The sequence below is a fragment of the Engraulis encrasicolus genome, chromosome 5, assembly GCF_034702125.1.
Source record: "Engraulis encrasicolus isolate BLACKSEA-1 chromosome 5, IST_EnEncr_1.0, whole genome shotgun sequence".
In the NCBI taxonomy this organism is placed as follows: Eukaryota; Metazoa; Chordata; class Actinopteri; order Clupeiformes; family Engraulidae; genus Engraulis; species Engraulis encrasicolus.
Window position 1 is genome coordinate 6,393,128 of NC_085861.1, and position 12,500 is coordinate 6,405,627.

Below are 12,500 nucleotides of genomic sequence, written 5' to 3' on the forward strand. Positions count from 1 at the left end.
GCAAGGCAAGGCAAGTTTATTTGTATAGCGCAGGGGTTCCTAACCTTTTCCAACGTGAGGCCCACTCGAAATTCTCACAAATGTTCAGGGCCCACTTCTGACCCAATAAAGAACAAAACTCAAATAAATCAATAGCAACACACACCACAACATGATTCTAATTTGTAGAAAATAATTTCAAGGCCCACTTGGAATACCTTCAGGGCCCACCAATGGGCCCCGGCCCATAGGTTGAAAATCACTGGTATAGTGCATTTCATACACAGGTGCAACTCAATGTGCTTCACAAACTTAACAAATGCAAAAAGAAAGGAAACAGGGAAGAAAGAAGGAAATAAATTAGAGTCAAAGAACATTTAAAACATTAAGATAAAACACACACTCAATCTCACACTCACACACTTGCTCACCACGCTCTCGTAAAACAGGCCGTCTTGACAAATATGTGCCTGAACTACGTATGTTGTGCTCGCGTGAGCGTGACAACATTTTAAGGCAAGACTGTCATTTGTCACTTGGTAGTTAGGTTCTGTATGTGTTGCCTCCCCGGCCATAATGAGTATGTTTGATTCAGCGCATAACTAACTATTTCTTTTTTCTCTCTTTTTTTCTGTCTCCTTTCTCCACAACTACTTTCAAACTGAAGTGGGACTCAGTATACAAAGTACGGGTAAGCGTCCAATTTGTTCAGTTTGACTATGTACTATTCTTCTTTTCCATTTCATTCTATATCACTATCATATATTTCAGTATTATTATAGGTTGACATACTGCATCTTTACTTTACCATCTGCTTGGGGGCAGCCATGGCCTAGTGGTTAGAGAGTTCAATCTAAGGGTTGCCAGTTCGAATCCCCCCCTAACCTTTCCCTCCATCCATCACTGAAGTGCTCTTGAGCAAGGCACCTAGCCCCACATTGCTCCAGGGACTGTAACCAATACCCTGAAACAATAATAACTATGAATAAGTCGCTTTGAATAAATGAAAGCGTCAGCTAAGTGCAATGTAATAATAATGTAATATAATCTTTACGTTACCATCTGCTTCCTGAGGCATGTGGCCTCCCACCACCCCTGCCCCCCGACCCCCAGACCCCACTATTTCCAATAGACCTGATGTTTTTTCTGCCATCATTACAATGGAACTTGTTGCATGACAAGTCTAGGAGTCATAAATTACATGTAGCCCCTTAATGCATGCCGCACCTCCTGTGGCACGCTGTAATAGACATTGAAAGTTAACTACTATAGTACTACACAACTATAACAGTGCACGGGGCCTTTAGTAATACATTAAGACTTGGTCATTGCCATACTGGTAACAGCTCATTTATAATGCAGTGTCTTAAGGGGTTCAGATGGATTCTTCCAGCATACAATTCACCAAACAACTAAAAACGACGTAATTTTCATTAATTTTGTATAAAAACACACATCTCAGCCATTACTCTATTCAGCTCGCGCACCCCCTTGTGGCAGGCCGCGCCCCAGTTTGGGAAACCCTGGTGTAAGAAAAGTATATTGCAATTATAATTGATCACTATAATCCTTCATAAGGCCTTCACACAATCTGTGCAGGCACAAACCTCAAATGAAAATTCAATTTGGCAAAAAAGTATATTTTACTTGTAGTAATTGATCATAGTATTCCAAGGCCTTCACAAATGTGTCTTGTTGAGTAAAGTAAAGTATATTTTACTTGTAGTAATTGATAGTAATACAAGACCTTTACAGTATGTGTGTTATTATGATCGACTGACTCCAAAGATGATTGTGGTTAGTTAGGGCACCAGTCATAACAGGCTGCAGGAGAGGAGAGAGCGCCACTAGGACAGTACAGGGTGAGAGCGGAGCTTGCCAGGACTTGTCTATCAGCTCCAGAGCATAAACACGCTGGCTGCAGACTTAGAGAAATGTGTGCTGACAGGAGGAGCAAGAAGGAGAAGCCAGCGGGTTCATGTTTGGATTATTTATTATGCTGTCCTTTGATTGGGTAATACTGCCCACAATACTCTCTCTCGCTCTGTCTCTTTGTCTGTCTGTCTGTCTGTCTGTCTGTCTGCCTGTCTGTGTCTGTCTGTCTGTCTCTCTGTGTCTCTCTGTCTGTCTCTCTGTGTATCTCTGTCTTTCTGTCTGTCTGTGTCTCTCTGTCTGTGTCTCTGTCTGCCTGTCTGTGTCTGTCTGTCTGTCTGTCTTTCTTTCTCTATGTGTCTGTCTGTCTGTGTCTTTCTGTCTGCTGGTCTGTCTGTGCCTCTGTCTGTCTGTCGGTCTGCCTGTCTCTCTGTGTCTGTCTGTCTGTCTGTCTGTGTCTGTCTGCCTGTCTGTCTGTGTCTCTGTCTGTGTCTCTTTGTCTGTGTCTGCCAGTCTGTCTGTGTTTCTCTATCTGTCTGTCTGTCTGTCTGTCTGTCTGTCTGTCTGTCGGTCTGTCTCTCTCTCTGTCTCTGCCTGTCTGTCTGTCACACACACTAATATGTAAATGCACATGAACATGGACTTATCTCTCTCTCTCTCTCTCTCTCTCTCTCTCTCTCTCTCTCTCTCTCTCTCTCTCTCTCTCTCTCTCTCTCTCTCTCTCTCCCCTGTCTCCCCCCCCACCTGCCCGCTGTAGGTCCCCCAGGGCGTCTGATTAAGGAGGAGTACGGTGGTCATGACTGCATCCAGATGGACCTGCCCCCCCTGAGGATGCCGTCTCAGCCCCCCCCCAGCCACCTCTCCGTCTCCGCGGAAACGCACTACAGACAGCCCCTCCCCCCGCTGCAGCTCCACCCGGAACCCTCGCACCCGCACTCGCACCCGCTCCCCTCGCCCGTCGGTCACTACGGAAACATCCCCCGCTCGCCGCCAGGTGGGGACACACACACGCACGCACACACACACACACGCGCATGCACGCACACACACACACGCACGCACGCACGCACACACACACACACACACACACACACACACACACACACACACACACACGCACACACACACACACACACACGCATGCACCACCCTCTTCCACCACAGCCCTGCTACCTCCATCACCACCAGGTGGGAACCCATTCTAGCTGCTGTATCCTCACCACCACTATGGGTGCAAATCCGGGGGGGGGCAGAGATCAGACAGAGATCTATCTATCTATCTATCTATCTATCTATCTATCTATCTATCTATCTATCTATCTATCTATCTATCTATCTATCTATCTATCTATCTATCTATCTATCTATCTATCTATCTATCTATCTGTCTGTCTGTCTGTCTGTCTGTCTGTCTGTCTGTCTGTCTATCTGTCTCCTCTCCTTTCCTCCCACATACTACTACCACCCTCATTCCTACCACCTCCCGTCCTCCTACCTTCTACCCTCCTCCTGGCTTGCACACCTGCCTGTGAAATGCAAGGCCTTCCTCAGCCCATATGCTGGTGTGAGAGAGCTAGACAAATAACCCCACCATGTTAATGTGGGTGCTGACACCTTGACGAGGTACTCAGTCATAACTTGTATCCCTTTCTTGCGTCATAACAAAAAGACAGCTGTCGCAACATCGCCCCTTTTGTGATGACACTTCCATTTAGCCAGCGTTGTACTAACCCCAACTCCGATGAAGTTGGGACGTTTGGTAAACAGTGAATAAAATCAAAATGCTATCATTTTCAAAACACTCAATCTATTCATTAGATGGAGAATAGTGAAAAGACAACATATTAAGTGTTAAAACCGAGAAAAAATATTGTTTTGGGGGACATATGTACTCATTTCTAATTTGAGAAATCCAACACGTCTCAAAAGAGTTGGGACGGGGACAATAAATGGCAGCAAATGTCGAGGAAGACTAAAAAAAAACAAAATACAACACTTAACAGTTAAATACATTAACCGATGAGATGATTTTATATAAAAAAACAGTGTTAATTCCTATCTTGGACATGATTTCACCAGCTTAAATGGTGGGTGTATTCCTTGTCATGTTTTGCAATGTTTTCCTTTCTGTAGTGCTTACAGTGTGACAGGTCTTGACCAAAAACCCACCATTTTATCACATGCTGGTCCTTATGATGGAGCCAAACTGTTAAAACATAGTAGAGAATGCAATTTGACCTTAATATGTGGCAGTAATCGAAGATCTCCCTTCAAAATATAATGCATGAGTGGCTTTTCATGCTGTTTAAAACCCATTTATACCATTCAGCACTGTATTTAACTCTACAGATGAGTAAGAACATCTTAACCAATGCACTACTGCATCTGCATGCCATCATGGAGGCTGACTTTTGAAGCTAGCACTAACACAAGTTGGATGGTCCATTTTCACTGTAGCACAGGATGTGCAATGCTCTATTATTGTCAAAAAGAATGGACTTCTACAACTTCTGCTGACTTCTGTAAGCAAAGGACAGTTTCCCATGTCTTCTGGGTCTATTTCAAGTGAGCTCAGGTGCTTAGGAGAATGTTAAACCCCTGTGTCATTTTCATGCATTAAGCATTCTTAATATGGTCAATTTTCAATAGCTCTAGCACTCCAGGAATTATAGTGAGACTACAGCCAATATATATTTCATGATGTCATGAACCTATACAATGATTTTATTAACAAAAATATGTCTTATATACACTCAATCGTGGTAAATCAAAGGGAATTCAAAAATGTATGTAATAACTATGGTAATTATTCCCTTTGCATCTTTAATTCTGAGTGACTCAGCCTCTCTGTGATGATCTTATACCTGGACACCTATATTGTCCGTCAGTACAATTCATTTTGAAATGTTCTTCTTCGTTGTTTTATCTTATTTGGATGTTTACTAAATTTCACTGATCCCCCGTCCCAACTCTTTTGAGACGTGTTGGATTTATCAAATTAGAAATGAGTACATATGTCCCCCAAAACAATATTTTTTCTCGGTTTTAACACTTAATATGTTGTCTTTTCACTATTCTCCATCTAATGAATAGATTGAATGTTTTGAAAATGATAGCATTTTGATTTTATTCACTGTTTACCAAACGTCCCAACTTCATCGGAGTTGGGGTTTGTATAACGTAGACGTAGAAATACTCTTACGGGTGTAATTGCAACACTAGTAGTGTGATATTACATAGTTAAAAACCATGTAATATCATACTATTAGTTCAAAGGAAAGAAGTCTACCGCACACGTTCTTGACTTTATGCTCGTTTTATTTGAGCGAACAACGCGTTTCGCCTCAGTGCGTCATCAGGCTCAATGAGGTATTGCCAATAACCGTTGTTCGCTCTAATAGAACGAGCATAAAGTCAAGAAAGTGTGCGGTAGACTTCTTTCCTTTGAAGTATTGAACATTCCTGCATCTACCAGCACCTAGGAGCTGTGCATGGAACTCTGAACTGTTGATCATACTATTAGTGTTGTTATTACATTTTTACTTGTTGTACATTTATGTTTTTACAGACTAAAAGACATTTTTTTTATCCAAAAGCCATCTGCACACTAAATTCTGCACAGATAATGTTTTAAAGTCTTTTTTTTAATATTCAGTTTTTTGTTGTTTTTTAAGCACCGGCGGGAGCATCTGCACTTTACTAATTTCGTTGTACCTGTACAATGACAATAAAGACATTCATTCATTCATTCATTCATTCATTCATTCATTCATTCATTCATTCATTTTTACTTCTGCTTTATATTATCTGCAGTTACTAATTCCGTTGTACCTGTACAATGACAATAAAGACATTCATTCATTCATTCATTCATTCATTCATTCATTCATTTGTACTTCTGCTTTATATTGTTGCACTCTGCATTTAGTTGTATAAAGCAGAAGTAGAAGTACGAATGAATGAATTCACTTCCTGCTCCCCCCCCCCCCCCCCCCCCCCCGCCCCCCAAGCAGCAGCTTGGGGTCCCCAGCCCCCACTTTGAAAAGCACTGCTCTAAAGAACAGTGTCAAGTTCGAAATTCCGAAATCGGAATCCCGAACACCCACACACCCGCCACCCCAACACCCGACCATCCACCCGGTGCTTGTTTCTCTTTTTGTGATGAGGATGTGTCTGCTGTGCTGTAGCCACTGATTGATGACACCTGTTAAACTCTGTAATGGATGACTCCATTGTCAAAGTCCAGGGGGACTAGAACATTTGCACTCCGTTTTTGCTTCCCTTTTTTTACGTAATGCACCCTTCTGGGTAAGGCTCCTTTTTTGGAAAAAAAATACAAAGAACAAAAACATGCTCTTAAAAAACTGTTTGAATTTGTCGCTCTGTGTGCAAGTCCCTCCTGCAATCAGTCTTCTTCTGTCCTCCAGTCACTGGGCCGATGATGTCTATGCCATATTATTATTATTATTATTATTATTATTATTATTATTATTATTATTATTAATAATAATAAATGTATTTCCTTTATAGCGACGGGGCCGATGATGTCCATGCCAGGGGGCCACAGCGTGAGCGAGGGGGGGGGCCTGTTGCAGATGGCATCCCCCGGGGGCCGGAGCCTTGCCTCCACACCCCCGCCCCCCTCCACCCCCACCCACGCCCCCCCGCACACCCCCTCCAGCCAGGCGGACTACGCCCCCCCAAAACACTCACAGGCAGCGGGCCAGGGCACCTTCCACAGTGAGTGTGTGTGAATGTGCGTGTGCTTGCCTGCGTGCGTACGCTCGGCTAGCGCACATGTGAGTGTGTGTGTGTGTGTGTGTGTGTGTGTGTGTGCATGCGTGCGTGCGTGCGTGTATGCATGCATGTGCGCGTGTGAGTGTGTGTGTGTGTATGTGTATGTGTGCGCGAGTGTGTGTCTGTGACCGAATGCTTGCTGACAGGATTGTTTTTAGTCTGTGTCTCAGCCCCCGTTGTCTCTGTTGTCTGTAACGGGGGCCAGTGTTGTGTTTTGGGTTTCTCCATATAATACTTTTGAAACACTGAAACCCTGAACGCTGTTTTGGATTACATTAGACTCAGCATGGAAAATGCAAAACATGTCACAGTGTATGTGTACTGTACTGTGGCTCTATGGGAAATAAGACTACTGCATGGCCAGTGAATGCACCCCAAACATACAGTATTGGAATTACAGGGAGACAGTGTAATGTGTGTGACCAAGACAAAATACATCTCTGTAAACAAAATATTGAATCCATTTGATACACAATACATATACATTATGCATTGCTTTGACAGCAAATGGTACATTATTATGGATTCCATATGCATCAGGAAGCACTCAATTCAAGTTCAAATTCTTGTTCACGTTCAAATTCAAGTGCTTTTATTCGTCACATACAGTTTGCGTGCAGTGAAATGACGAACGGGGCCTTCAACTTTGTATAGAAAACAGCCTTTTTATGCGCAGAAAAGGGGGGAAGAGGTCCAATAGCTTGGTAAGAAACCTAACCTACTGTACAGCTGTCTCCAAAAGTGTTGTCGCCTGTCCATCTGTTTCCCTCCCGAATGAAGTTTTATGTACAGATTCATGTCATTGTTTGTTTTTATGACAATTCATGTCCTTTGTTGTTTTCAGCAACTTGGACAGGCAGTAGCACGGCCTCCTATACGCCCGTAGGACCCCAACAGAACGGACGGAGTCACCAGCAGCAGTCCACACATCAGCAACCTCCACATCACTTCTGTAAGTCCATTACATTACATTACAGTACATTACATTACATTACATTACACAGCATTACATTACATGCAGTCCCTTGGCAGGTAATATTACATTATATTATATTACGTTACATTACATCACATTACATTACATTTAACATGCGTTTTTTATCCAAAGTGACTCTCAAAAGAGGACATAATCACTAAGTCGTATTGTAGTAGCCATCATTTCAGAGCTATCAGTTCAGCTGGAATCATCTTTGACAGAAGACATATCCACAATTGTTGTGATTCGAATATCTACGGTTCAGTCAGTTTCCTATGTTTAGAGTTTGTTTTTCCTCCATTGATACTGACTTTCTTTTGTTACTAATCCCTTTCTCATTGTTCACCGTTCAGGGTCCCAACATCACACTCCAGCCTCGTTTCCTCAGCCCGTATCTAATCATCCAGGTAACCTAAGAGTTCATATTTACCTCCGCCAAGGAGATTATGTGATCGTGTGATTGTGTGTACAAACTGTACATTCGTTTGTTTGCTTTTTTATTTGTATGTTCACAGCATGTGTGTGTTTCTGTCCAGTGTTGACAGATTGGGCGATTTCTCGCCCAATTTGGCTGCTTAGGACGGTCACCTGTGGGTAAAAATGGGTAAAGCGGGCATTGGGGGCGGGTTATGCTGCCAATTAATGGCCATAGAAGTCAATAGAAATTAGTTCAAATTGGGCGGGATATAGTGCTTCCAGGCGGGTTTTGAGCATTTTTGGGGCTGGAAATCATCAAATCTCATCTGGCAACCCTGTTTCTGTCCACCAGAGGGCGGAGCTGTGCTCACTGAGTGCTTTCCTAGTACTGAAGCTCTGTCTGAACTCTTCAACTCTTGAACGTCTTCTTTCAGTTTTTTTTTTTAATGTCTGGGTGTAAGGAAACATCTGGAAAAGTTGCTCCCACAAACTCACTGTGTGCGGTCATTCACATCTCAGACACATCTTGAAACATTATTTCTTCTCAGAACATTGTTGTCAGTTATGCGCCTTCAATTTGGATGCTGAGCTCTTCCAAAACCTCATGATTATGTATTATATTTATATAAAACTCGGGGAAATGCTGAAAACCCAAAGGAGTTCCATTAGGAAGAGAGACAGACAGAGAAACTCACTCCCTCTTTTTAAAAGACTTTTGTGTCTTTCTTGTTGGTAGGACAGTATGAAGTATGACAGGAAGAGAGTGAGAGAGAGAGAGATGGGGCAGGGCTGGCAAAGGACCCAGGCTGAACTCGAACCCGGGTCGACATGGGCATGAAAGCCCATATGTTTTTTCAGAGAATGTCTTTGGACTTTTTACTTTTAGTTTTGTGATAGGACAGTGAAGGAGTGACAGGAAGCGAGTGGGAAGAGAGACAGGGAAGGGTCGACAAAGGACCCGCGCCGGAATTGAACCCGGGTCAGCCGCATGGCAGACGAGTGGCATACTGTTGCCGATATGGGAGGGCCACACAAGCCCATATGGGGGGGCTTAGTGCACTGCACCACTGTAATAACACAGTCTAGTGCTTTTCAGTAATAACACAGTCTATCTATCTCATTAGGTACAATGAAGAAAATGGTGTGCTACGTATGTAATATCATGTGCTAGTGTTGTACTTTTGACACTTCTGCTTGCCGCTAGGTCCAGAGTTCTGGTGCTCGATCTCCTACTTTGAGATGGACATCCAGGTGGGGGAGATGTTCAAGGTTCCGGCCAACTGCGCCGTGGTAACGGTGGACGGCTACGTGGACCCGTCCGGCGGGGACCGGTTCTGTCTCGGGCAGCTTAGCAACGTCCACCGCACGGACGCCAGTGAACGGGCACGGTGAGTCTCTCTCTTCTCTATGGCACTGGTTTCGTATGTTTTTGTGTGTGTGTGCGTGTGTGTGTCCTAAGCACTGATCTCTTCTCTCCTCCTCCTCTCCACCTTCTCCTCCCCTCCTTCTCTCCTCCTTCTCCTCGCCTCCTCTTCTCCTCTTCTCCTCTTTCCCTCCTCCTGGGCAGGCTCCACATTGGTAAAGGCGTGCAGCTGGAGTGTCGTGGCGAGGGTGACGTCTGGATGCGTTGCCTTAGCGACCACGCTGTGTTTGTGCAGAGCTTCTACCTGGACAGGGAGGCCGGCAGAGCACCGGGAGACGCCGTCCACAAGATATACCCTGGAGCCTACATCAAGGTAACCAATAGAAATAACAATAGAATAGATCTAACCTGGAGCCTACATCAAGGTAGACATAGAAATAACAATAGAATAGATCTAACCTGGAGCCTACATCAAGGTAATCAGATATAGAATACATCTACCCAGGAGCCTACATCAAGGTAATCAGATATAGAATATATCTACCCTGGAGCCTACATCAAGGTAGACATAAACATAGAAATACCCTGGAGCCTACATCAAGGTAGAAATAGACATAGAGCTAGAATAGAAATAGAATAGAATAGAATAGAATAGATATACCCTGGAGCCTACATCAAGGTAGAAATAGACATAGAAATAGAATAGAAATATAGAATAGAATAGAATAGATACTATACGCATGAACGGCGTGACGTTTGCCATGTGCGTTACGCCCTTTTTTGGGGGAAAACATTGGGGGGAAATAGAAATAGGCCAACATCAAGGTGATCAATGTGCCCTCTGAAAAACCTACATGTACTTTTTACACGAAAGACAAAGCATTTGTATCATATTTAACAAATATTTAACCCGCATTTTGTTCTCACAAATGCTGGTTCTGCGCTACAAGAAAGCCTGACTGTAGCCCATGGGGAATAGACACTGGTTTGGAATGGGTTTTTCCATTCCACTCCGACATTTGTTATTATTTTCAAGGGGGCCATTTGCATTGAGCCTGATACATACAGTAGCCATAGTTTAGACCAGGGGTGTCAAACTCATTTTGGTCCGGGGGCCGCATACAACCCATGTGGACCTCAAGCGGGCCGCATTAGTAACATCATCGCAAAAAAAAAAAAAAAAAAAACATAAAGCAGAGGATTAGTGTTCAGTACTATCACGTTTTAAGTGTGTTGAATATGTAGAAAGCAATGCAATACTGATAAGCCTATGCAAAATTTCCTTGACTTCATTCATTCATTGGCAACAGTCAATTAATTAAATATGGGACAGTTCATTTTGGCAGGGGGTCTGGGGGTTAACCCCCAGAAAATGTTGTATTTCTTATATGTAATTTCCTGCATTTTCACTTATTCTAATTTCTAGAATTAATTTCTAGCTTAATAGGAACCAGTACAAATAGGAACCAATACAAATCCTATTATATTTATTATTTAATTACAACCAATACCAATACAATACGAATAAGAAGTATTAACATTTTATCTCTATATGAGGTCTATAATATATGAGCTTTATGAAATGCCTGTTACAGTACAAATTCACCATTTATAATAGAAGTGTGATGTGCACTTTACTACATATATACAGTGTAACAGAGGGACCATTGGGTTAATGTCATGCAGGTTTCGATTTTGCCCCGAGTGCCGTAATTGCGCATTTCGGTTATTTCATTAAAAAAAAAAAGTAAAAAAAAAAAAAAAAAAAAAAAAAAAAATTTTTTTTTTTTTTTTAAACATCCGGGCCGGGTGGAACCCTCCCGCGGGTCGGATGCGGCCCGCGGGCCGTATGTTTGACACCCCTGGTTTAGACAAACTGCAATGATGATAATCCACCCGTTTGCCTTCTATTTCCTCACTGATTAAAATCAAATTTTCAAAATGTAGTCTTTCTAATGAGAACCTTCACCTAACATGAAAATAGCTTTTACACATGAGGTGTTAAGGTCCTTCACTTCTTGCTCTGTTCCAAACGCAATCCTGCTCGCAAATCTAGCTGTAGGACTGAATGTATTTATAACCTTTGTCTATTAATCGAACTGTCTGACTGGAGGCTGTGGGCAGTTGGAGTTTAAACCATATGAATAAGGCATGAGGACGAGAAGGGCTGCAGTCTTTAATCTCAGAAGCGGAGAGAGAGAGAGAGAGAGAGAGAGAGAGAGGAGGGGAAAGAGAGAGAGAAAGAGAGAGGGGGGAGAGAGAGAGAGGGAGAGAGAGAGAGAGAGAGAGAGAGAGAGAGAGAGAGAGAGAGATACAGAGAGCGAGGGAGAGGGAGAGAGAGAGATAGATAGATAGATAGATAGATAGATAGATAGATAGATAGATAGATAGAGAGAGAGAGAGAGAGAGAGAGAGAGAGAGAGAAAGAGAAAAAAGAGAGAAAAATGGGAATGGGAAATGGGAACACTAATTACTCAGTGGGTGTTTTTTGTTCTTTAGTTTATTTCTCCCTCTCTATCTCTGTCCCTCTATCGCTCTCAATCCATTTCTCTGTCTCTTTCTCTATTTCCACCCCCCATCTGCCTATCTCTACCTCATCTCTCTCTCTCTCTCTCTTTCTCTGTCTCTTTCTCTCTCTCTTGCAATTTCTCTCTCTCTCTCTCTCTCTCTCTCTCTCTCTCTCTCTCTCTCTCTATCCCTGTCTCTCTCTTTATCTCCCATCCATCCATCCATCCATCCTCTCTCTCTCTCTATTCATCCCTGTCTCTACCCCCCCCCTCTATCCCCCCCCCCCCCCTCTATCCCCCCCCTCTATCTCTCCCCTCCTCCCCCCCCTCTCCCCTGGTGTTTCAGGTGTTTGATCTGCGTCAGTGCCATCGTCAGATGCAGCAGCAGGCGGCCACAGCTCAGGCAGCAGCTGCGGCCCAGGCGGCGGCCGTGGCGGGAAACATCCCCGGACCGGGCAGCGTGGGAGGCATCGCCCCCGCCGTCATTGAGTACATCATCATTACCTTTATTTTGGTGACAGGACATTAGACTAACTTCCTGTCACCCTCTAATGAATATAGAGTGACAGGAAGTTAGTGGGGAGAGAGA

At 43.5% G+C, this 12,500-nt stretch overlaps 1 protein-coding gene across 1 annotated transcript in view; it reads left to right on the forward strand.

Annotated features, from left to right (window-relative positions):
• smad10b (SMAD family member 10b) overlaps positions 1 to 12,500 on the forward strand; it is a 23,089-nt gene that overhangs the window by 8,473 nt on the left and 2,116 nt on the right. The window contains exons 4-11 of the mRNA XM_063198572.1: positions 647 to 670; positions 2,609 to 2,845; positions 6,382 to 6,591; positions 7,493 to 7,600; positions 7,978 to 8,031; positions 9,246 to 9,429; positions 9,609 to 9,777; positions 12,258 to 12,396. Of these exons, the coding sequence (XP_063054642.1) occupies positions 647 to 670; positions 2,609 to 2,845; positions 6,382 to 6,591; positions 7,493 to 7,600; positions 7,978 to 8,031; positions 9,246 to 9,429; positions 9,609 to 9,777; positions 12,258 to 12,396 (1,125 nt within the window). The remainder of the gene's footprint in view (positions 1 to 646; positions 671 to 2,608; positions 2,846 to 6,381; positions 6,592 to 7,492; positions 7,601 to 7,977; positions 8,032 to 9,245; positions 9,430 to 9,608; positions 9,778 to 12,257; positions 12,397 to 12,500) is intronic.